Source organism: Trematosphaeria pertusa, assembly GCF_010094035.1.
Source record: "Trematosphaeria pertusa strain CBS 122368 unplaced genomic scaffold BU26scaffold_1, whole genome shotgun sequence".
NCBI classification, from domain to species: Eukaryota; Fungi; Ascomycota; class Dothideomycetes; order Pleosporales; family Trematosphaeriaceae; genus Trematosphaeria; species Trematosphaeria pertusa.
Genome location: NW_022987212.1, coordinates 538,674 through 561,841, shown reverse-complemented (window position 1 = coordinate 561,841; position 23,168 = coordinate 538,674). Strand labels below are relative to the sequence as shown.

General features: G+C 55.3%; 8 protein-coding genes across 8 annotated transcripts; 4 read left to right on the top strand and 4 right to left on the bottom strand.

Moving 5' to 3' along the window:
- Positions 1-3: 3 nt before the first annotated feature.
- Positions 4-1,469, bottom strand: BU26DRAFT_471445 (alpha/beta-hydrolase; the record flags this gene model as incomplete). Its single annotated transcript, XM_033825381.1, has 3 exons — positions 1,021-1,469; positions 216-968; positions 4-152 (listed from the first exon to the last, which is right to left on the bottom strand). Exons 1-3 carry the CDS (start codon positions 1,340-1,342, stop codon positions 4-6), a joined length of 1,224 nt encoding a protein of 407 aa, XP_033690701.1. The 5' UTR covers positions 1,343-1,469.
- Positions 1,470-2,223: 754 nt separating this feature from the next.
- BU26DRAFT_498484 (uncharacterized protein) lies at positions 2,224-4,968 on the bottom strand (the record flags this gene model as incomplete). Its single annotated transcript, XM_033826340.1, has 6 exons — positions 2,224-3,363; positions 3,408-3,662; positions 3,711-4,313; positions 4,366-4,579; positions 4,630-4,727; positions 4,804-4,968. The coding sequence occupies 6 exons, from the start codon at positions 4,966-4,968 to the stop codon at positions 2,224-2,226; spliced, it is 2,475 nt and encodes an 824-aa protein (XP_033690700.1).
- Positions 4,969-5,624: 656 nt separating this feature from the next.
- BU26DRAFT_443965 (calcium-channel protein CCH1) lies at positions 5,625-13,240 on the top strand. The gene is made up of 9 exons (XM_033824558.1): positions 5,625-7,621; positions 7,672-8,643; positions 8,690-8,990; positions 9,042-9,168; positions 9,217-10,153; positions 10,202-10,871; positions 10,920-11,686; positions 11,737-12,056; positions 12,107-13,240. Exons 1-9 carry the CDS (start codon positions 5,942-5,944, stop codon positions 12,750-12,752), a joined length of 6,420 nt encoding a protein of 2,139 aa, XP_033690699.1. The 5' UTR covers positions 5,625-5,941; the 3' UTR covers positions 12,753-13,240.
- Positions 13,241-14,702: 1,462 nt separating this feature from the next.
- Positions 14,703-15,080, top strand: BU26DRAFT_557200 (uncharacterized protein; the record flags this gene model as incomplete). Its single annotated transcript, XM_033832430.1, has 1 exon — positions 14,703-15,080. The coding sequence occupies one exon, from the start codon at positions 14,703-14,705 to the stop codon at positions 15,078-15,080; it is 378 nt and encodes a 125-aa protein (XP_033690698.1).
- Positions 15,081-16,773: 1,693 nt separating this feature from the next.
- Positions 16,774-18,957, bottom strand: BU26DRAFT_6047 (uncharacterized protein). Its single transcript, XM_033835542.1, has one exon. It carries the CDS (start codon positions 18,490-18,492, stop codon positions 17,101-17,103), a length of 1,392 nt encoding a protein of 463 aa, XP_033690697.1. The 5' UTR covers positions 18,493-18,957; the 3' UTR covers positions 16,774-17,100.
- A 1,031-nt stretch (positions 18,958-19,988) lies between these two features.
- On the top strand, positions 19,989-21,127 carry BU26DRAFT_545246 (histone-fold-containing protein). The gene is made up of 3 exons (XM_033831778.1): positions 19,989-20,217; positions 20,267-20,400; positions 20,467-21,127. The coding sequence occupies exons 1-3, from the start codon at positions 20,131-20,133 to the stop codon at positions 20,933-20,935; spliced, it is 690 nt and encodes a 229-aa protein (XP_033690696.1). The 5' UTR covers positions 19,989-20,130; the 3' UTR covers positions 20,936-21,127.
- BU26DRAFT_512660 (uncharacterized protein) lies at positions 21,030-21,837 on the bottom strand. Its single transcript, XM_033827432.1, has 2 exons — positions 21,406-21,837; positions 21,030-21,352 (listed from the first exon to the last, which is right to left on the bottom strand). Exons 1-2 carry the CDS (start codon positions 21,812-21,814, stop codon positions 21,300-21,302), a joined length of 462 nt encoding a protein of 153 aa, XP_033690695.1. The 5' UTR covers positions 21,815-21,837; the 3' UTR covers positions 21,030-21,299.
- A 345-nt stretch (positions 21,838-22,182) lies between these two features.
- On the top strand, positions 22,183-23,081 carry BU26DRAFT_545245 (uncharacterized protein; the record flags this gene model as incomplete). The annotated part of the gene is made up of 2 exons (XM_033831777.1): positions 22,183-22,403; positions 22,448-23,081. The coding sequence occupies 2 exons, from the start codon at positions 22,183-22,185 to the stop codon at positions 23,079-23,081; spliced, it is 855 nt and encodes a 284-aa protein (XP_033690694.1).
- Between the last annotated feature and the right edge of the window lie 87 nt (positions 23,082-23,168).

Sequence of the window (23,168 nt, the reverse complement as noted above, 5' to 3'; positions counted from 1 at the left end):
AATTTAGTCATACCCGTCCTTTCCAGGCACAATGCCAAAGCATGCACCACCCTTCCCGAACATCTTCTGCAAGTCTCCTGCTATGACATCCGGACGTTCCCACGCTGCAAAATGCCCGCCTTTCTCGCTCACGCTCTCATGAACGACGGACCCTGCATTTCATGTTAGCAATACGCATAGAAGCCACCATCTCGTCAGAGGGAGGGAATACCTACCCAAAGTGCGCCCCCAAATCCGTGGCACCACAGTAATCTCATTCGGGAAATGTGCAAGCCCCAACTTCACACTACCCACCCACTCACTTGCCCTCTCTCTGCTAGGCACCTCCTTCGTCGGATTATGGCTCGCCTCGTAGTATATCCTAATATGTGCATTCGGCCCCGCAGTGCTAAACCAGTATATACTGACCCACGTGAGGGTCTCGTCGTCCGTCCAGGGATACGCGTCCGTCCAATCATGCAGCTTCTCGTAGATCCATGCGAGGAGGGCGACGGGAGAGGAGGCGAAGGCGTACGAGAGCGTTTGCGGCTTTGTGGCGTGCAGTTGGCGGTAGGCTTGGCCTTCAGTGGTGAACCAATTGCTGCGTTCTAGTCCTATCTTTTCGGATTCGGAGTAAGGCGTCAGCGCGTGCTGGAGGGCTAGTGCGGGCTGAGAGGAGAAGGAGGGCGGATTTGCGCGCACCAAGTTGATGTGCGATGCGAGGACGTGTTGGGGGTAGAGGACGCCCATTATTCTTGTGGTGTAGAAACCCCAGTCTCCGCCTTGAGTAACATACGTATCGTAGCCCAAGTCGAGCATCAGGCGGTGGCATGTTTCCGCGTATTGGGGCAGAGCGAAGCCAGGTTTGAGAATGCTCTGGCTGAATCCAAAGTTCGGGAGGGAGGGCGCTACTACGTGGAAGGCCGGTTTGCCATCTCCTCCTTTCAGCAGCGGCAGGATCTTGGTGACCTCGAGGAACGATCCGGGCCCTGCGATCTAGTGAGCTTGCCATCCATTATCCGCGTCAATTGAGGTACTTACACCCATGGCAAAACAACAACGGCACCGCGCCTTCAACCTCACTCCTCTGATGCACAAAATGCACATCAATCTCCCCAAAACCCTCGACCTTTACTTTCTTCCTGAAATTCGGCAACTTATTCATTTCCGTCTCCGCCTTCCGCCAATCAAATCCTTGCTCCCAATACTGCGCTAACCTCCTCACATCCGATAATGGAGCCCCATAGCGCCATTGATCATCTGTCTCGAGTTCGTCGGGGTAGTCAGCGTCGGCGAGTTTACGTTTCAATTTCTCGATTGCGGCGTCGGGAACGGATATCGTGTAGGGCTCGGGTGAAGACATTGTAGGTAACAAATTAAAAGTAGAAGGTGCGGAAACGGAAGACAAGATTGAGTCCACGGGTATCAGCGATGAAGGATACACGAATACGAAAGGAAGTAGGAGACATGAGAAGCTGCACGTAATTGCTATATGACATGCTAAACCTACCCCTCACTACGTCCAAACCAGAGACGCGCCTGTCAGCTTCACGTTGACATCATCGCGCGCTATCACGCCAGCTCGCGCTGAACGACGTCCTGGAATCCAAGCTGACCACCCTCTAATCATTAGTCAATTGTATACAAGTGCCTGCAGGACACGAGTCCCGATTTGGCGGGTACGGAGCGGCCAACCTTGGAATATGGTCTGAAGGTGTTCAGACTCCCTCAAGAGCGGTTCCCACAAGGGGCATCAGAAGACTACTCAGCTAGATGAAGAATGAGGCAATGTCTCGGGACCTTCAAGAAGTCAAAGTTGGGACTGAAGCGAGGTCGGATGACATCATCATCAGTACCAAGACCATAATGGGGTAATTAAGTTTTTGATGATATTGCCCATCAACCGCGAGATGAGGTAAAGATATATCAGTTCCAGCGAGAGATATTCCAGTAAGAGTGTTTCCTACTCACAAAATGCGACATGCATGCATCAAGTCACCGCCTCTAATGACGCCCCATGCTATGCCAAAGATCCGATGAGCAGACCATCCATCATCCCAACCATGCAAAAACCCATGGGATGTGTGGCCCCAAAACGCCTTCAATATGAAAATATCAGAGAAAGCCATTCGAAACCCGTCCCAGTGCCGAAAAGTCCATCAATTGCAGTACCCTCCACAACTTGCCGTAGCGCTGAGTGGGGTACAACTCGACCCCTCAGCTATTTGAAAGTACCGAGCAATCTTACTGCTGAGAGCTTCCAATACCGTTCCCGACAGCGGACGCAACAGATGGCTTCTCCGGCGTGGGCGACGGCTTCTTGGTCGGCGGACTCAGGTTTTGCGGATTAGCGCTCGGTGGTAATGGCTTGATCGGAGGCAGGACAGGGGTATCTGCCATGCTGTGGCTGGAAATGGGTCTCGCGGCATCGTGCTTCGACGGTGCAGGGATGGGGTCCGGAAGAACTTGGGCGGGCATTTGTCTCGGCGATGGAGCAAATTTCACAGGCGCAGGTGCGGGGGAGGACATTTGCTGAGCGGGCGGAGGCGGGGAGCTATTCTTCGTAGGTGAAAAAACCGGGCCTGGCACTACGTTCGGAGGGAAGGATGAATGCGGGCTGTTGAAATTGTAAGCGTTCGGAACGCCATTTGTAGGGCGAGGCGACGGCGCCGGGGAGTGCTTGATGGGAGATTGGTATGGACCGGCAGGGCCTGCAGAAGAAGTCGGTCGGCTGAAACTGCTTCCATACGGCGGATGCTGCGGGGCTTGGAAAGGATTTGGAGCGTTGTAGGGACTGCCGTTCTGTCTTGGGAAAGACAGATTATAGTTATTGAACGGACTGATTGGTGCTCTAGGGCCCTGGTACTGGGGAGGTGATGACGAAGTCGGGAAGCCATTAGCCATGGAGACTCCGTTGTGTGCATTGGAGGCGTAAGGCCGAGGAACTGTAGGCGGCGAGCTGCTAGTAGCATGTGTGAATGGTGAGCCGTACGCTGCTTCGGACCGCTGAATTCCTGGCGGTCCCAGAGCCTGCCCCCGCGGCGAGAGGCTTGGACCAGTCATAAAAGGAGGGGGCTGCGCTGGCCTGGGCGGAGACTGCGCGACATATGGCTTCTGGACGGGGATCCTCACTGCTTCCAGCTGGCGCGCAGGCCCTGCAAGAGTCCTCCCGTTTACTTGCGCTCCATTATTGGTGCTGGGAGAGCTCGAAGTGAGCCTTAGTTTGAGAGGTGGAAGCTTCGGCTGGTTCGCCACGTCTGCTTTGCGTTTGCAAGACGAGCAGATGAAAGGGAAGTCCTCAGGCACGTTATCCGGAAGGCCGTGGCATCTGCTGTGTTGCCAAACACCGCACTTGTCGCAGGCGACTTGGGCAGTCCCATCCTTCTGTTTGGGTCAGTAGAGTCAGATGGAGAACCATGAATACTTACCAGAACGAGACATTCTCCGTGGAGACCGCACTTTTCACAGTCAAAGACCCAATAATCTTCTTCGTTTAGCCTCCGCAACTCCTCCTGCCGTTTCTTCATCTGGGTCTTAAGATGCCGCTCTGAGAGTCTAGCCTGCTTGGCTTCAATCTTCTCCTGGTCCTCCTCCATTTTGCGCACCTCTTCCTCTTTCAGAATCTTTGCGGTTTCGCGCTCGCGGAGGCGCTGCTCACGGGTCATGCGGCGTGATTCGTGGGCCTGTACTGGATCAATATGGAGTCGAGAGAACAAGCTAGGGATACTCACCTCTTCTAGCTTGCGCTGCCGGTCTTGTTCTGCTCTGGCCTTAGCCAGCTCAGCCTGCCTCTTGCGCTCAGCTTCTTCGGCTTCTTCCACCTCCTTTTGTTTCTCCATCCTTGCCGAAATTCGCGAGGAGCGCTTTGCAGTTGCAAGCTTCTGTAGCACTTCCAGCTCTTTCATTCTGCGGGCTTCTTTCTTCGCTTGCTCCTCCGCGACCTTGGCGAGTTCTGGAAGTATCTCCTCCTCGATACGTTTATACAGCGCCTTCTCGTTGGCATCCCTGCTCTTCCGGATGCTGCTCATATAGTCCTGATAATCCTCCAAGGTGACGCACATGCACTCCCACTTCATACCGCCAAGCCCATCATCCTCCTCTTTTGTTTCCTGGACCTCCGCCACCTCATCATCCTCTGCGGGCTCGTCCGGCTCTGGAGTAGCCTGCTTCCATCGCTTGCTGTTCCGTGTGGACCGGGACTTTTTGGCCTTTGATTTCGATTTCGCCTTAGGGGGCGGTGTGGGCGGCGCTGGGTCCGTTCGGCGATACAAGCGAAGGTCATCTAGCAGAATAAGCGTACGGTCCTGTGCGTCCCATCCGTAGTCTTCAATGCGCTGGCGGCGAAAGTCAGTCAAGTCTCGTGTAGAGCATGGTGACCGGGCTTACCCAAAGCACCTGTTCAGCCTCGGTAGGGTTGAGTCGCTCTCGTATAGTGTTGGGATTGTTTAGCGTCCACACAGAGAGTTGTTGTAGGACTCGGATCTTTGTGAAGACATCGAAGTCGTCAAACTTGTTGGGCGTCTCTTCGGTGCCGAACGGATTCCGCGAGGGGGCTTTAGCGACGAACTGTCGGCGAGCGTACTCGTCAAAAATGTCCGGCCTGCGATAGTGTTAGTGCTTGTCTGGTTCTGTCCGAGATGGAGAGCGTACGTCAGGCCTTTATGCGATGAGACATGCTTGAGGAGAGCAAGGCCTATCTCGGCCAGCTTCTCAGACGGCTGGGGCTTGAGGCACTCTGTCTCCAAATCCTGGCCATATGTCAGCTCTTGCTCCATCGAAAGCGGTTTGTGCTGGACCGGAGGGGCGTTTGCGCGGGATGCGTACCTCGATGTCGAAGTCGTGGTCAATTTTCAGAGCGCCGATGAACAGGTGAAGGTACTGCGCCAGATTCGCAAACTGCCACATGTTGCGCAGCTTGTGCAGCATGCTCGGCTCCTCGACGGGCTCCTCGGCCTCCATCTCGTCTCTCCCGCGCTTTCTCGCGACCATGACGACGGAGCCTCCGCTGAGGCGACGCGTGCAATCCACGTGCAAATTCGGCGATACGAAACCAAGAGCCAACAGAGAGGCAGCAAGAGGGGGCAAGGCGCGTGCAAGCTCAAGAGTCGGCGAGCGGGCGTCGATGGTGGTGGTGGTGCGGCGGGCGGGAGTGCGAGAAAGACGCCCGGGTCAGGCACGGTGAGGTCGGCCAAAATCATTGTTGCGCCAAATCGCCAACACCAAAGCGGCTTAGCGCGTTTAGCGCCACCTGGGAAGAATAGTAGGCCTGGTGCCTTTCATCTGATGTCGAGCGCTCCAGACTGTGCTTCGGAAGTAATAAAATGGGAGTGAGCTTAGCTTGCCTAAGGCTCTTCGAGAGGCGCATCCACTGATGCTTCCTGCCGTCTCCATGCCATAGTGACGGCCCCAAGGCGCAACGCGGCGCGTTTGACGGGCCGTGACGGCTGGATCGCGGAGCATTGGGTGTGCATCATTCTTGTCTGCAGTGCGGGCGTCCGTCCATGGACATATGCTGTGCTGTTGTGGAGGGCATCACTCGAGGGTGTCTGCGGGTTGCTGGCTGCCAGGCACATGTTAGAGCCATCACACTACAGCGAGCTAAAAATACGGCGACGCAATCAGACCCTGCGAATCCAGCCCTACCTGGACACTGTACTCGCTCAAACCCGTCTTGGCTGCCTGTGCGGCCAACGTCTCCCATCCTTGGGACGCGCATTCACGGGCATCAGTTCCAGCGTCCCGCCCCTGCAACAGAACTTCCCTACGACAACCTCGCTCGCACACGCTGCACTTTCCTCGCGCAGAGCCGTCTGCATCCCCCCGTCCCATCGCCCTCGCTCCATCGCCCCTACGCTCGTTTGAATCGCCTCCGACCTGGATAGTTACACGCTAGCGCTCATTGAGCTGGAGAGTCGCGACCAGATGTAGATTCGCGCACCAACCTCGAGGACCAGACGCTCCAATGTCCTCCCCGGATCAGAGCCACCACAGGAGCCATACGCACCAGTCAATACCGCTGCGAGACCTCAATCGCCCGCCCGACGAGCACGATGAATACACCCAAGGAGGGGCGCAGCAGCACCGGAGGACGCTGAGCGATCGGGGACGAAATCTGCTCAGACACTCTGGGTCACTGGCAACAGGCGGGCACTGGAACTCGCAGTATGCGCCCATCGCAGAGACGTCCCCGAGCCCCACGCGGTCAGCGCGCCGTCCCCAGCTCGATACTTCAGCTGCACATGGACACGGCGGCGCCGCAGTGCCAGACGATGCGGAATATTCGCCCGTCGATGCTGGCGCATTCCAGGCGGCGATTGGCTTCTCTGGCATGAGCTTCCAAGGCGAGACTTCGCCGCCCATTCCCACGCCGATGTCCTCGGAGCAGTCTTATCACCACTATGGAAGCGATCCCTATCTGGCCCGGACCACATCTGACGATAACGGCTACTTCTCTCCCACCGCGTACGACGACACGGCCCGATTGACAGACGAGCGCCATCTGCAACCGATAAGCGGCACGGCACCGCTATCTCCAACTCAACCGCAGGATCGATCGAGTTTCCAAAGCGTGCGGTTCTTGACGCCAGAGGGGGCCGCATCTGGAGCCCGGTTAGGCGACGACATTGGACATGTGGAAGCGGCGACGGCTGGTCTCCGGACCTCGACGGGACGAAAGCGATCGCTCTCACCCGGCGCCGCAGGGTCGCCTCTGCATCGGGCAGGCACCATCATGCGGAACATGTCCCAGCGCGTCGTCAACATCAGTAACGAGCCAGAGGTCGCCGAGCGAACTATGCGCCGAAAGTCTTCCTTGCGCCACGCCCGACTCGAAGAGCCACCCTCGTTTCCGGCGGCATTGCCCGAGTATCTCCACGATGGGCCCGCTTCCCCCGTCGAGAAACCGCCTTCTCCAATCCACCCAAGGAGGCCCAGCGTGCCTTGGCAGCCTCCACCAAACCCTCTACGTGGGAAGACTCTGGGAATATTTCCCCCGGACAGCAAGCTGAGGATGAAGCTCTGCGACCTCCTCGTGCACCCCGTTATCGAACCCTTTCTCTTGTGCCTAATCGTTGTACAAACAATCCTTTTGGCAGTCGATGCGAGCAACAGTGTCTGGGATCCCAAGCACAAAAGGTCTGCTGGATGGGGATCGGCTCTCGATTACGCCCTGCTTGGTCTCTTCGTCATTTACACCATCGAAACCATTATCCGGGTGATTGTGTCTGGGTTCATCATCAACCCTGTTGAATATAGCACCATCAACAGGCAAGTCGGTGTAAGGCAGGCTGTCCTGAGCAATGCTCGCAAGCTTTTCGGTCCCCAGCGGCAACCATCGCAAAAACGCGCCGACACCGGCGTGGACCCTCAACACCTCCCATCTGTCCTTCGAACATTCACTACGGCGCAGATCAATCCTGCCATTGGCCCGGGAGATTCCCGAGACCAGCAACGAGCTCGCCTCGCTCACAGGGCGTATTTGCGCCACTCTTTTAACAGGACCGATTTTCTGGCTGTAGTCTCGTTTTGGATTTCATTTGCCATTGGTGTCATCGGCATTGAGAACAGGAGACATATCTTTATCTTCAAGATGCTGAGTTGCCTGCGCATCATCCGTCTTTTGAACCTTACCAGCGGTACATCTGTAAGACTAGATCTGTCTCCTTCCCTCCGCTCTGCTGACGGGGACCTCAGGTCATTCTGCGAAGTCTGAAGAAAGCAGCACCGTTATTGGTCAACGTTGCCTTCTTGATTAGCTTCTTCTGGCTTCTTTTCGCCATCGTCGGTGTGCAGAGCTTCAAATCCAGTTTTAGACGACACTGTGTGTGGATCGACCCTGCAGGGCAGCAAAACTTCACGAATAGTAACCAGTTCTGCGGGGGTCAACTGAACAAGGACGGCCAGGCTGAAGCATACCGGGCCGCGCCCGGCATGCCTACTGGGACTGACAAGGGCTTCCTATGTCCACAGGGTTCCGTTTGCGTGGAGCTCGACAATCCGTACAACGGCACCCAGAGCTTCGATAATATCCTGAACTCCTTGGAACTGGTATTCGTCATTATGTCTTCGAACACCTATTCTGATCTGCTATACACGATCGCCGATAGCGACTACCTAATTGGCGCCCTCTTCTTTGCCGCAGGAATCCTAATTTTGAGTTTGTGGCTCATTTCCTTACTGATCGCCGTCATTACTTCGTCCTTCCAGATTATTCGCGAAGAGAGCAAGGCAAGCGCTTTCACTGGCGAACAAATCGAAGAGGAGGAGAGCGACAATCTGCCCAAGCAACGCGTGAGCGCCTTGAAGCGGCTCTATGACAAGACATCATGGGTGTGGATATTCATCATCTCCTACGGTCTGGTCTGTCAGATGATGAGGAGTGCCACGATGAGCGAATCACGAAGGAGATTCATCGACTTGTCGGAGACGGGCGTGACGTTCCTTTTGCTTATTGAAATCTTCATCCGGTTCGCTATCGATTGGAGGCACTTCTTCCAGAGCAAGCGAAACGGCACCGACCTGATCATTGCTATCGTCACGACTGTTATACAGATTCCCGCGATAAAGAATTCCCACGACGGTCGGGCATACGCTTGGCTGACAGTTTTTCAAATCCTCCGAATATATCGGGTCGTTCTGGCTGTTCCAATGACACGGGATCTCATTGTAAGTCCAATGTCTGTCTTGATGCCGTTCGCTCACATTTTCGCAGATGATCGTTTTAGGAAACGTTGGCGGTCTGCTTAATCTCATCCTGTTCGTGTTCCTACTCACATTTCTCGCATCCATTTTTGCGTCCGAGCTCTTTCGCGGCGAATTGCCGGCCGAGTCCGAAGGCGAGACTCTGCAGGTGTCCTTCTTCACCATCTACAACTCGTTCCTTGGAATGTACCAAATACTTTCCAGCGAGAATTGGACAACGATCCTTTACAACGTCACGAGCTACCAAGCGCCTTTCCATAGCTCTTGGATTGGAGCCTCTTTCTGTATCCTTTGGTTCATATTCGCCAATTGTAAGTCCATGGCGTGGTGTTACCGTTGTACCAAGCTGATTATCGTCTAAGTCATCGTCTTGAACATGTTCATTGCTGTCATCCAAGAGAATTTCGATGTTTCTGAAGATGAAAAGCGCCTGCAACAGGTCAAAGCATTTCTTCAGAAGAAAGAACAGGGGAGCACCTCATCCTACGGGTAGGCTTGATTCACTATCACATCCGAGTACGAGCTCACTCTAGGCAGGAATCTTTCGCTGTCATCCATTTTCAAACTCGGTCAGGCTAGCCGCAAAGATCCACTGGATTATGGTACCGCAGCGGCCGAAATGTTGCTCAAAGACGCCGTGGTTCGGGACTTCCTTGACGAGAGCGACGACACTAGCAGCCCCAACGGCGATGAGCCTCAGCCTGGCATCAGGCCCACACCAACCATCGTCGGGTCGGGAACCTTCTCTACCGTTTGGCAGCGCTTTCTGCGTAACATCAGCACCCATGAGCCCAACCCTTTCTATGCTCCTCTTGATTTTGGCCGGGCATATGAAGACCTCGATCCTCGAAGAATGGCCAAAGAAGTCGTCAGCGCAACTGAAAGGCGCAAAAAGGCTCAGAGAGAGTACCTCCGCAAGCATCCGAACTACAATGTCTCTCTGTTCATCTTCAGACCGCATAATCCCATACGAAGACTCTGTCAGAAGATTGTAGGGCCGGGCCGAGGAAATGACCGCATCGAAGGTGTAGCGCCGTCGGTCCCGGTGTGGTATGCATTCTCTGCATTCATTTACGCCGCGATTATTGCAATGGTCCTTCTAGCTTGCATTACGACACCCCTATATCAACGGACGTATTTCATGGATCACGATTTCAGCGTCAAGAATTGGTTCGTGTTTACGGATATGGGCTTCGCGGTCTTGTTTACCATTGAGGCATTGATCAAGGTGGTTGCGGATGGCTTTTTCTTCACTCCAAACGCATACTTCAGAGGTTCGTGGGGATTCATTGACGGCGTGGTGTTGATAACGCTCTGGGTCAATGTCGCTACGTCCCTCTACAACGAAGGCCAGATAACCCGGACTGTTGGCGCCTTTAAAGCGCTCCGAGCCCTCCGACTGCTCAACATCAGCGACAGCGCTCGAGACCATTTCCACTCTCTCATCGTGCGCGGTTGGTGGAAGCTCATTTCGGTAAGTCTTCGCACGCCACAGCGTCTAGCATAACTAATATATCCTCAGGCCGCATTCGTCTCTCTAAGTTTGCTCATCCCTTTCGCCATCTATGGGCTGAACCTTTTCGTCGGTCGCTTGCAAGCCTGCAACGACTCAGACTCTGGCATATTCGATCTACATGACTGCGTTAACGAGTACGCAAGCCAGCCCTTTTACTGGGATGTGCTTGCTCCTCGGCAAGCCGCGAACCCATACTACGATTTCGATAACTTCGGAGACGCGCTGTTCATCCTTTTCCAGATTGTGTCTCAGGAGGGATGGACCGATGTCATGTGGGCGTCGGAAAGTATAACCGGAATATTCACTCAGCCTGCAGCCTTCGCCTCACAAGGAAACGCAGTCTACTTCATCATCTTCAACTTGCTCGGCGCAGTCTTCGTCTTGACTCTGTTTGTCTCCGTGTTCATGCGCAACTACACGGAACAGACTGGCGTTGCTTTCCTCACCACGGACCAGCGTTCATGGTTGGAACTCAGGAAACTCCTTCGACAAGTGTCTCCGTCAAAACGGCCATCATCGACGAAGCGGAGAGAAACATGGGAGGAGTGGTGCTATCGACGTGCCGTTCGTAAGACCGGACACTGGCAGAGATTCATAACAGCCGTCTTAATATTTCATCTCGTCCTGCTTTGCCTGGAATGGTATCCGGGTAACGAACCTTGGGAGCGTGCCAGAGGTGAGCATCTACGCGCGATGTGGTAGCTATATGCTAACAACTACGCAGACTATATTTTCTTGTTCTTCACAATCATATTTATCACTAATGTTGTAATCCGCATCGTTGGTCTCTCATGGCATCGATTCCGAAAGAGCTCCTGGGACGTTTTCTCGATATTCGCAATATCCGGCACGTTCGTCACCTCGATTCTCCGCCTCACGAAGAGCAACGAAAGGGTCTTCATTCAACTCCATAAGCTTTTCCTGGTCTCCATTGCGCTCCTACTTATACCAAGGAACAATCAACTGGATCAGCTCTTCAAAACCGCCGCAGCGAGTTTGGCAGCCATTCTGAACCTTCTGGCAACGTGGTTCGTCCTTTTCCTGGTATACGCCATCGCGCTCACGCAAACCTTCGGCCTCACGCGATTCGGTCCACAGGAAAGCGGAAACATCAATTTCCGAAGCGTTCCCAAAGCGCTCATTTTCCTATTCCGGATGAGCACCGGGGAAGGATGGAACGAGTTCATGGAAGATTTCGCAAATGTCGACCATCCTTTCTGCACTGTCGGAGACAAGTACTTCGAAAGCGACTGCGGAAGTCCTGAGTGGGCTCGGGCTTTGTTCATCACATGGAACATCCTGAGCATGTACATCTTCATCAATTTGTTCGTCTCCCTGATATACGAGAGTTTCAGCTACGTGTATCAGCAGAGCAGCGGGCTTTCAGTGATTAGCCGCGAAGAGATCCGTCGGTTCAAACAGGCGTGGGCTGAGTTCGACCCCAACGGCACTGGATACATCTCGAAAGAGGCCTTCCCTAGGCTACTTGGCGTAAGTGTTCGAAGTAGGCGGAGGCATCACATGATACTGACTAGGTCTAGGAGCTTTCTGGAATTTTCGAGATGAGGATTTACGATGGTGACTGGACCGTTGGAAGCCTAATTGAAGAATGCAGCACACACAGAAGAATGTCGGAACTGCCGGTTCAGGGCCATGAGCAAAGCCCAGAAATCGATCTGAACAAACTAAATCGGCGCCTGGCCGAACTCCCAGTGGCTGAGATCCGACGGCGGAGGCAGCGCATGAACCAGTTCTACGAAGAGGTGCTGGTATCGAGTGACCCAGACAAAGGCATTCAGTTCACTTCGCTCTTGATGATCTTGGCTCATCACAAGGTCATCAATGACCATAAGAGCTTGAGGTAAGTGACTTACGCGGGCTGATTGTACGTGCGGCTAATGTTTGGCGCAGACTAGAAGAATATTTACGACGTCGCGCACGCTTGCAACGCGTCGACGAAGCCGTGCGGCGAAACGTGGTCGTAGGTTTCTTCGATACGCTATACTGGTCACGACGATTCCGGCGCGCAATGGAACACAAGAAATCTGGCCGCATGACAGCGGTGCCGCAGTTCACGGTACCGGAGATCTTCGTGGACGATGAAGACATCACAGACGCACAGCGCGGACAGTATTCTGCCAGCGGCAGCCCACTGTTCTCGCCTGTAGATCTACAACCAATGGACAATGCCGAGTGGCGTGCCTCAGGCAGCGATGCACGCGCACCATCACCACCGGCGGATATGACGTTACGAAGTCGAGCCAACTCGATACAGACGACACCACTTGGGTCACCAGTGCGAGCCACTCCCCTATCGCCGACGAGAGCTTCTCCTCAGATGTCGCCCTTCTCGCCACCAGCCGATGGCGAATGGCAGTTTGCATCGGCGCTCAGTCGACCTCCCAGTCCTCTCGAGCCAGACCCCGGGCCAGCAGGGAGCCGAAGCAGGCAAAACAGTGCGGTCAGCGCAGCCGATGTTTTGGAGGTGCTGGACAACTCGGCATGGGGCGAGAGTATCCGCAGGAGTTTCACACAGCGACGGTCTGGCGGGCGTTGACAGACTATTTTCGCACATTTAGCTCAGGGCATGCTGACCATGTCCGCATGCTGCTGCATGGTGTCGAGGAACTCAGCATGGCGGATGATCTACGATATGGCGGAGACGCATGGTGCAGGGTCTGGAAAGGTTTGACCCGCCGTCCCCACGGGCCTCAGAATAGGTCTGAGGAGTGGGTGCAGGGGATGCATACAAAACCAGTTGCATTGATGTTTGACATGGGGCATGAGGACAGCCAGATTCGGGATAGGGCGGCACCAGGGCAGCACGGGAGAAGGAGGCATTTCTGGAACACTTTTTCTTGCTCCTTTTGTTAGCTCGTGGACATGTGTCACCACTGCTGGAGCTACGAGATAGACGGCATTGAGCGGGCTGGACAGGAGTGTAATGAGGGAGTGCAATTGGCGGGGGGGCCTTGGGAGCGGGTGTCGTTTTGTTAAGGGGTGCATAGCGACGGCGCTGTAGGTCACAGCATGTGAAAGAATTTTTCCTCAGCTCTGCTAGCTTTTCATTCTGTTGAGCAGCCCGTCAGCGCGTCTTAGACGTATCGTGGTGGGCAGGAGGGTCGCCGCCAGCCTAACGCGTCTGTCGTCTACGGCGGAGCTGAGGTCCTGGCATGTGTGTTGAGCGGTGGTGGTGAAACTCGGCTGTGCGTCATGTGGGCCGGCGGGGGCTTGCTCAGACAGCTTGGCTCCTCCATCATCTAACCTGATCCAGGCGGGCCCTCTTACAGCGCACATGGATCTCGTTCCAGCTGGGTCGGCAGCGGACTTGAGACAGCGTGCTGGAGCCCCTACGACACTGGGCCCCTCAGGAGCCGGCAGCCGCGCTTCTGACAGGCCGAGCGGGCTCGCCGCTGCGGAGACAAGAGACACGCCATCGGCCTTTGCTCGCGCATCACGGTCGCGTCCACCGAGGCGGTGGGTGGGGTCAGCGTAGCTGCTTCGGTCCATCCCTTTGCTCGGTTCTGCAGTTGTGCGACGGCTGGTCGTGTGTGATAACCACGGGCGGGACGGCGTGCCAATGCAGGGAGCAAGCAGCAGCATTCTCGAGAGACGGGTGCTGATTGCGAGCAGCGTGCCCGTCCGGCAAGGCGTTTCTTCAGTATTCCGGCGGTAATTGCGAGCTCATTCTTTATCAGCGGGCCTGGCAGCCTGGATATTGGAGGGGCCCGTCGTGCGGCCTGCATCCGGACCTGGCTGTTCGTGCCCGTCCAGGGTTCGCTGGCGACGGCGATCAGACACAGGCCTGCCGCGACGAAACCGCTCGCTGCCGTTTGAGCGCTCCAGCGAACCGACAGGGGTGCAGCTGCCTGGCCTACTTTATCGCGGGTGGTCCGTGGGCCATAGCTTGTCTGGGTAGAGACGCATACGGGCTTCAGACACGGGTCTGCCCTTAAAACATGCGCCTTCCGTTCTGCCTCATCATTCTTTCCCGCTGCCACGACACACTTCTCATCTCAACCCTTACCTTCGTTTCCTCACTCCCCCCTCCGCCTTCCCTTCTTCTCGTCTCCCTTTCCTCCCACCTTGCTTCCACCGAACTGGATTTGGAGACGACTCTTTCAGTTGGAATATACTGAGAGCCGGTATTTAGCCCCGACACTTCTGAGAAGCTGTTCGCATCATCTGCTGTGTCACCATCGTCCCCGCTCCGCAGGGTCCAACCACAACATCCATACTTGATCGAGGTGTAACTCCATCGATCGACAACAATCGCTGTCACCACAACTGCGTCACCGACGTCCAAGACTCTCTTTGAAGAACGACTCCCCGCCGTGCGGACAGCAGGTTCTGTTAACGCGTACATTCGCTGTCCCCAAACCAAACAATCCTCGAGGGCAGCAATTGCTTGTAGCTCAGCAATTGCTCACAACAGAGAACCAACGTCTACTACCTAATACAACAATCCACTCCAACTTTCCGCCAATAACCATCTTCCACCGCCAAAATGGTCACCCCCACCCGCACCAACCGCTTCCAATCCTTCACGCCGCTCCGCACGCCCTCGACCTCCCTCCGCCGCCTCAAGACCGCCTTCTCGCCCACCCGCTCGCACCGCTCGTGCTCTCCCAGCTCCTCCACCGGCACCACATCGCCGCTGACCCGCACTTCCTCGCCGGACTCGCACCGCAGTAGCGGCTCCATGACCAGCATCCGCCACCTGCTCATGCTCCGCCGCAAGCCGTCCGTCCTCGACATCGAGATGGAAGAGGAGAAGCATTTGTTCGGGCACGAGGTCGACATGCTGGAGCCGCGACCGAGCGGGTGCGGATTGAACGGCGGTGTGGAAGTGGGCATCTTCGAGGTGCTTGAGGGACGCTTCTAAACGTCAATCAACACAACCTACTACACCACACCGCACCGCACCATACCACTGCCTACGTCACCCACCCAGCAGCGAATTATTGGATCAATTGGAGGAATGAATTCACGTGGCGTTTCCACTGGGTTACCGGTCTGCTTTTTGGGAACTTTTTTACGACGTGAGAGACAAGGAAAGTAATTTGGCTTGCTTGCTGGACAGAGCTCTCTCACTGTTTGACTGGCGTTGTCTATCTGGGGTCTGGGGGCTTTCGGACAAGTTTTTTTTCCCTTGTATAGATTCTTCTTTTTTGGCTCGACTTGTCAACTCGCCCTTCGCATCACAGGGCTATCGAGCATTTTACCTTTTTTATTGATTGAAACCGCGGGTTTGGACAGAATGGTGGATTGGAGGGGTTGGCAGCATATACCCGGCTTGGATTGATCGGGCATCAGGATTTTACATATTTACGATGGAAAGAGATACGAATATACACTCATTTACTACCATGTCTCGTCCTCGCTATCCTATGCCCAATAATCCGTTTGCATTGTGGGAATAGAATGCCTCAATTGACTTGTCTATGAATCTACAGTTAAACAACGCCCTTTTATGAAGCAAGCTGGCATGAACCATCCGCACCAATCCATCGATGCTCCAAACCCGCTCTCCCCCAGGGCATAGCATAGCCACGAAACGCGTACACACTATCCACCACCCTTCCCATGCAATCATGCGCATAACTCTCCGAACTTTTTAGCTCCCTCACACGTTCTCTCCCTTTTCCATCTCAAAATAACTCCTCCTCCCTGCCAACCTATCCCGTGACATGACGGCAGCCATACGAACCCTGGTCGATAAGCCGCCCTGCCACGCCTGCGCAAATCTCCCGTCCAAGCTTTTTCCCTTGGGAAGTGGGTGAGGCGGACGGATCCCTGTCAGCAATTTATCTGAGAAGTGGTCCCGTTGGCGGGTCCGAGTCCGAGACCCTTGCGTAGGGCGCGGCGAGCATCTCGTGAACTGAATTGCGGATGGGCGAGGTTGGAGAATCCTGATCATTTCGAAGAGTTATTCTCAGGAGGGGCCGGTGTATCGCCATCGTACAGGCGATTACACAGTAGAAAGGGGTGCCGAGAGAGGGTGCCGAGAGCCGAAAGTATCCCGAAGCTTTTCAACGACCAACGTTGACGTCGATGTCTTCTGGAAAACAAGAGATAGGAATGTGAGACGGAGGCTGCATCCAGTCGCCTACAACCGGCACTGGCATGCAGTTCGCAAGCCGGATATTGTTTCAAGTCACCGGACTTCTTCGCGAAGCTTGAATGGAAGAAGATGCTGACTATGCCGGTAAATGTTGACCATCGGACTTCGAGCGAACCCCATCCTACCATAGTAGGCTCCTTATCGACTTTTCCCTCACTGCCCCATCTGTTCAAAAGGATAAACGTCGGACTGGCGAGGCCTCGGGCGGACCAAGAGAAGTCGTAAGCCGCCTAGCTTAACGCGTCATTAAGCGGAAATTGAGGACGACATTCACTGCCCACCACCTCGTGACACGGCGATAATTCAGCGATGAAACGGACTATTCTTCGTTGAGATTACGTTGTTCTAGCGTCCGTTGCCATTATCGATATCCGCCCACGATCCGGCGTCGCAGTTCCAGCATGGTGGTTGTTAGCGTACGGAGATTCGATCGCGCCGCCGTTTGATGCATAACGGCTGTGATAACGATAACGAGGAACAAGCGAGCGGTCTTTAGTCGAATCGGGCCGGTAGTACAGCGTCGAATGTACGTCCGCCGAAGCGACTGTATCTTCCTCGAGGCATGCTTGCTGGAGATTGCGCTCCAATGCAATGGAATAGCTTCTCCCAATTACTCTCGTTGTCAGCCCATGCGAGTCGGTTCACGTAAGCTGCAAAATCCACCAATGCGGTGGCCGTGATACGTTGGACTGCCTCTCGGACATGGTCGAAGCCAGTGCATTTGATGTCGCAACGAAACTGGTCATGGGCTCGAGCAACCAAGAACAGCCCCCTTAGTCCGTTAGCACCGGCTCCTCATGGGTAATTCTCCAAAGTCTGCCTGCTCGAGATCTGGAGCAGGTGCGCAGGCACCTAGAGCAGGCGTTGAAATTCCCGAAGCGACGCTCAAGCTTCTACTTTCCGTATAGGCCAAGGAACCGGAGCTGGAATGCGTGCGTGACAAGGAATACAGTGCTTCGTACGAAGGGGCAAACTCCTTCGATGGCTCCCGAGGTGCGTACAGCGGTAGTGGCTCGATGTCCGCCTCAGCGTCATTGTGAAGGGCGGGCGACGTCTCCCCCAGCGTCCGAGGAAGGATCTCGAGCGGCATGGTCGATCGAATTGTAAAGCTCCGGTCTCCATATTTGATACCAACAGTAACTGTGAGGTCGTATCTTCGAATGATGGTGTATGTTCTGAAGGACGGTACGCACTCCGCGTTATCGACCAATCGAAAGTTATTTGTGAGCTTCGTTGCGGTACCAAAGGGAAGCGTCTCATTTAGGTCGGTCTTCGAAAGGCAAGTGACATGCTTGAGCACGACATCCTCGGGTTGCGACATAGGTTGGCCGCACATTGATGTTGTGCATGTGGAGATCGAAACTGTCAGCGAGTCTAATATGCACTCCGGCTCGCACGCCTCCCCGTGGTTGACTGCTCTGTGAACATTGGTGAGCGACAGCAGAAGCGGAATGTGTTGTCCTGGAGCTATCTTCTGTGGATAATGAATTGTGGGAATAATTCGCGGATTACGGTCGCCTGCTGAGGTTCGCCGGGAGATCTTCACCAAGGCTTTATCAACAGCTGTTCGATTTTCGCTTAAGGGTTTCCATGTCTGAGCATACAGTACACTCGATGTAATTCTAGGCTCCTGAGGAATATCTCGCGGCGCAGGCTGGTATACGAGTGGGTGATATGTCTTCGCCGTAGCTTTCGGTCCGCCTCGGACGAGCTTGGCCTGGAGATGATACGACACTTTCGCCTGGCCGTCAGGACTATTGGTGCGCTGATGGAAGGACGGTGGAAGTGGGTGGGGGCCTCTCGAGTATTTCGATCCATGTGTCCAGCGCGAGTATTTTGGCTCCGTCAGTTCTGGAAATCTGAATGCGAAAGTCCAGGTGTATTTCTTCGGCGCCAGAGTGCATCTCGGTAGCAAGTCCCGTCTGAAGTTGAAAAGACAGATCCTCTCTTCGAATGCTCGTCTCGATTGGGTCGCGTCGGCGTCGTTACCGGTCACATAGAACGGTCGTGTCGTCTTCGTAGTGCAAGTACCGGCAAAGCAGACCCTCAGGGACCTGATTTCATCTTGCTCTTCGATCCCAAGTATAACTCTTCCCGTGACTCTCTCTCCACGACGATAGACTCTGCTACTGTCGCCGTCCACGACAATCCGTAAACTTGGTCCAGCCGCCATGATATTCCCTGGCACAACCCAAAATGCAGGGTCCGAGCTAAAATATAAACGTTGGAGACGCGATTCTTGTTTTTGGATCCTAGCCAGTAAGGGCAACGCTTATCGGCGCAGCCGGTTGGGGGAGAACGTTTGCCGGGTACAATCACCGCCAAGAAACGTGGGATTTCCCGGCGTGCAGGAAAAGAAAGCGAAAGAAGAAAGTGGGAGCGCGACAAGATTCTGGGAAGATAGGCTGGAAGCGATGAGTTTGCCTGCATCCAATTTATGGTCTTGAAGTTCGAGGCAAACCAATACTAATCTTCAGGTGGGCGATCGCCCAAGGGAGGGTTGAAATAAGGAGAAGATTAGAAGACAGCAGCGAGCAGGTCCGTCCTCTTGCACAAGTGACGCATGCTGGCTGCCATCAGCTGCTTATTGAACAGCGGATCCTAACCCGTGGGTGCTGAGTTGTCCACAAATGCTTCTTTGTGGCTTTGGGTGCAGCTGGGCCGATAGCCGCACGTTGCGACGTCTGCCGGGGCCATCCCCGACCGTAGCCTTGACACAATATTTAGTCACACAGCGAGAGGTAATCTTTTAGCGCTTCCCCCACATTGTGAGCTGCTGAAGAACAAAATGCAGCTAAGGAAGTTGTGTTCTTGGCCGTCGGTCTGGATCTGCCACAGCTGGCTTCCATCATCGGCGGGCCGTCCAGCCTGGGGATTGGTGTCGTAGCTCGCTCGGGTCCTTTGGGGAGATACGAAGGTACCCACTGTAGTTCCAAGGCAGCGGAACCTGGGGTAGAACAGGAATTGCAGTGGGGCCGGAAAAGCGCTCGACGGCGCTCTGCATGATGAGTCTACAACAGAGCTAGGGATTAGAAGCGAGTGTGGAGCAAATGACCTGGAGTATCCTTGGCTAAGCGAAAATCTTCCGGATCCAGGCGCCCATCATGTACCTGCAGGGCGAGCAGAGAAGGAAAGGCCCGAGAAGCATGGTGGTACACGCCGACTCAGTTGCGACAGCCGTAGAGCCTATGGGCGACCGGGGGATGCTGACCGGCACAAAGGCAAGCACAGCAAGGGCGTCGTCTGACACGCTCGAGTCGACACGGAACGTCAGAGGGAAACGGAGAGAATCAAGGTTGAGCAAAAAGCAGTAAGAATGAGAGGCGACGAAAGAGACGAGGGGGTGCTGCCCAGGGAGAACGGCGCTAGACCATGTCGAGCAACCACAAGCGTCACTGCCGAGGTCTCCACGGGACGGATGGAACATGAGATCAAGATGCAGGATAGGCGCGAGCACTATACACCGTGGGTCCAAGTAGGTGGAATATATTTGTCTGCATGAAAATTATCAAGACGGTGCCGGATGCTGGGGGAACGAAGTGAGACGGTATAGCATGCGGTTCCTTCCGAACCTTCAAGCACATCCACAAAAAAAAGTGTGTCCGTAATCGTTCAGAGGAAGATCGATCCATAGAAACACTAGCTAGATCACATCAGTCCCCTCTTGGACCGAAATCATGAACGCGATGCGAGTGCCAAGCCCAGCCCAGCCGACGCGCCCTCACGCGTTTACCACTTCCGGCACGATTGTTAGCGGCGGAACCTCGACTTCACCAGCTTCACGCATATAAGCTCCCCCGCTTTAAACACAATGCCCGCCAGAAAGAGCAACGCGTCGACAGTCTCGAACGATGATACTGCAAAGTCGGCTGCGAAAGAAGACGGCTTGAGCGTCGAAGTATGCGCCTATGCTTCTGAGCCCCAAGGCGAATAGCTAACCGTCGCAGGACCTCAACCTCCCAAAGTCAATAGTGCAGCGACTCGCGAAAGGCGTCCTCCCCGCGAACACCCAGATCCAGAAGGATGCGCTGCTAGCAATGTCCAAGAGCGCAACCGTCTTCGTGAACTACCTCACATCATGGTATGCGATTGCGCCGCAATACCACACGGCTACAATCGGAGGATAGGAAGCTAACAAGGGTTGCAGTGCCGCTGAAAATGCCGCCCGCAGCAACAAGAAGACCGTCATGCCCAAAGACGTCTTCGACGCAATGCAGGAACTAGAATTCGAGTTCATGCTGCCCCGCCTCGAAGCAGAAGTCAACAAGTTCACGTCGATACAAGCAGACAAGCGGAACACCTACCGCAAGAAGGTGCGCGAGGAGAAGAAGGCGGCGAAGGATAAGGGTGCCAATGGGCAGGCGGCCATTGACGACTCGCCACCGACAAAGAGAGCACGGAGGTCGAGCGTGGATAACGGAGAGCATGCGGATGGATCTGATGAGGAGGATCACGTGGATGAGACGGTGGAAGATGTGGAGCAGGAGGACGAGGAGGTGGAAGATGATGAGGTGGAGGAGGAGGTTGCGGATGAGGAGCCAACGGAGGATCTGCTTGAAGAGCGCGAGAACAAGCCGTCGGACGATGATATGGCGGACGGGGACGAAAGCGATTGAGGACAGAGCGGTGGCGCATGGTGGGCTGGGATAGGTGGGATGCATGGGCTGGCGTTGGCTGGAGTACGGTACGGGTCACAAATATCATATTCCGCAGAATTGGTTGAAGATGATGATGTTTCATTTTCCCTAAGGACTGGAGCTGCTGCTCAATACCACTGACGGGCCTCTTCCATCGCGACGCCCTCCGCGAAGCAGTGCTGCCGGTGTGCCTGGAGCCCATTTGAGTTGCTTCAACGCACCTCCATTCGGTTGGGTCCCCTAGATGAGTCGTAACTTCCGGAATCCCCCTTCAAATGGGCCTACAAAGATAGCATCCGATCTTCACGTCCTAGATATTACCGCCTTCGACAGCGGAGGGACTTCAGCGACCGAGGGTCATGGGTACGTCTGGCTTCAGCGGGTCCCCGTATCGAGCTGGGTGTGAACGTCAGCAACTTGCCCTGCGAAGCATAGCATGTTCTTCTCACTCTTGATTTGCGAGGCCCTGTCTACGATCTGCTCCATAGCCCTCGCCTCATCCTCTCGCGCCCTAGTGTTCTTCCACTCGTATCCCGGCTGGTCCTCGGCCTTTGACCACTGATACCCCGTTACAGCATCGGTTTGAACAGCGGCAGAGTTGCCGCCGCCGCCTGCGGAGGTCAGCGCAGCCGAAGCACGAACGCGCTTGCCGTTCGCATTGAGCGCCGTCGGGGTCCCAGCCAGAGCGGCGGGGAAGCTCTCATCGCGGGGCAGGGCGGAGGGGCCGCCTTGCGAGTTTGGCGGGGAAAGCTCAGAAGCCGGGTCGAGGGAGAAGGAGGCGGCGTTTCGCGGCGTGGATGGGCCGGCCTCGTCGGGGAACATCTCGTCGTCGGCGGCAAGCTCCGGAGAGGACTGCATGGTAGAGTCGCCGTCGGCGTCTGGCATCATTAGGTCGCTGACGGGGGACAACATGTTGAGGGGTTGAGCTTTCGGCGGGGGGGCAATCTTTACCTGACATTGTAGCGATTATATGCAAGAGAGACTAGGAGCGGGAAATGGCTGGCGCAGTGAAAGTGATATGCGCCGAGGCAGCAGCGAGTGAATGGCAGCTCGCTCTCGCGCCGCGTTAGATCTCCCGCGCCCGTTCTAAGCGAGAGGCCATGACGCTCATTGGACGCACCCCGGCGGCATCCAGCCTCTTGCCGACTTCAGCCCTCGGCGCCCCTCACCACCAGCGACAAAAGAGCCCGCAATCTGCAATCACACAGCTACAAGATCGAGCACCAATGGCCCCGAAGACAGGCGCCGTCGCCGATGCATGGGACGACGATTGGGAATCGCTTGCTGATGTACGTTGTCTCTCGGGACTCTGCGACCGCGCCGCTGACAGGGCACAGAAGCACGATGAGCCCTCGCAGAAAGGCGAGCCCGCCCCAGAAGTAAAGCTTTCCAAGGCTGAGCGCAGGGCAAAGCACGCTGAGCTCAATCGGCAAATATGGGCGTCCGCGTACGTTGCTCCGCTCCACCGCCCAGCCTGTGCTCGACTGACAGTGTTCTTACAAGGGAGAATCCCGAGCCCATGCTATTCCTCGAGGCTCGCAACAATGTGCCTGTGCAGCCTACCTTCAAATCACCCGTCACGGTGCTCGCCCGCAAGCCGCCTCCCCAAGTTCTATCGCGAAATGGCCCCACTGCCGGAATGGCAGCCCTGAACCTAGATGACGACGACGACAGCGAAGAGGAGAGACGGAAGAGGAGCGAAGCTGAGTTTGAAGAGCGCAAGGCTCGTGCACAAAGAGAGCGGGCGGAGAAAGAACGCAGATACGCCGAAGCTCGGGAGAAGATATTCGGCTCGTCCGCCGCCTCGGAAGACTCTCGCGGTACCTCCCCGAACAAATCCACCAGAGGCAAGGGCAAAGGGCGGGGCGGACGCGATAGCCAACCAAGGTCAAGCAACGAAAACTCGCCGGCACGCCCGCCGATTGCGGGCCGACAGCTGTACGACCCCTCGTACTCGTCCAAGCCAGGCTCGGTCTACATACAGAAGAAAGAATCCAGCATAAGCCGGCCCGAGACGCCGAACGACCAGGAGAAACCAATTCGTGAGCCCCGCGGACCGCAGGCCATCGGTAGAGGTGGAAGGGGCTTTGCGCCGAGAGGGAATCGTACAGGCACGATTTCATGATGTCCTCAGGGGTCACGTCTCGATCAATGCGGCTCAGAGAGAGCCGTACTGTTGTCCCTGCGAAGTGCATTCCACTTGCCAGAATTC

Coding starts and splice junctions, on each gene's coding strand:
- BU26DRAFT_545246 (XM_033831778.1), top strand. CDS start 20,131: ATGCCCGCCAGAAAGAGCAACGCGTCGACAGTCTCGAACGATGATACT. Junction 20,218..20,266: donor AAGACGGCTTGAGCGTCGAA/GTATGCGCCTAT, acceptor TAACCGTCGCAG/GACCTCAACCTCCCAAAGTC. Junction 20,401..20,466: donor GTGAACTACCTCACATCATG/GTATGCGATTGC, acceptor CAAGGGTTGCAG/TGCCGCTGAAAATGCCGCCC.
- BU26DRAFT_443965 (XM_033824558.1), top strand. CDS start 5,942: ATGTCCTCCCCGGATCAGAGCCACCACAGGAGCCATACGCACCAGTCA. Junction 8,644..8,689: donor CAATGACACGGGATCTCATT/GTAAGTCCAATG, acceptor ACATTTTCGCAG/ATGATCGTTTTAGGAAACGT. Junction 10,872..10,919: donor ACCTTGGGAGCGTGCCAGAG/GTGAGCATCTAC, acceptor ACAACTACGCAG/ACTATATTTTCTTGTTCTTC.
- BU26DRAFT_6047 (XM_033835542.1), bottom strand. CDS start 18,492: ATGGCGGCTGGACCAAGTTTACGGATTGTCGTGGACGGCGACAGTAGC.
- BU26DRAFT_512660 (XM_033827432.1), bottom strand. CDS start 21,814: ATGCAGTCCTCTCCGGAGCTTGCCGCCGACGACGAGATGTTCCCCGAC. Junction 21,353..21,405: donor CAGGGCCTCGCAAATCAAGA/GTGAGAAGAACA, acceptor GTTCACACCCAG/CTCGATACGGGGACCCGCTG.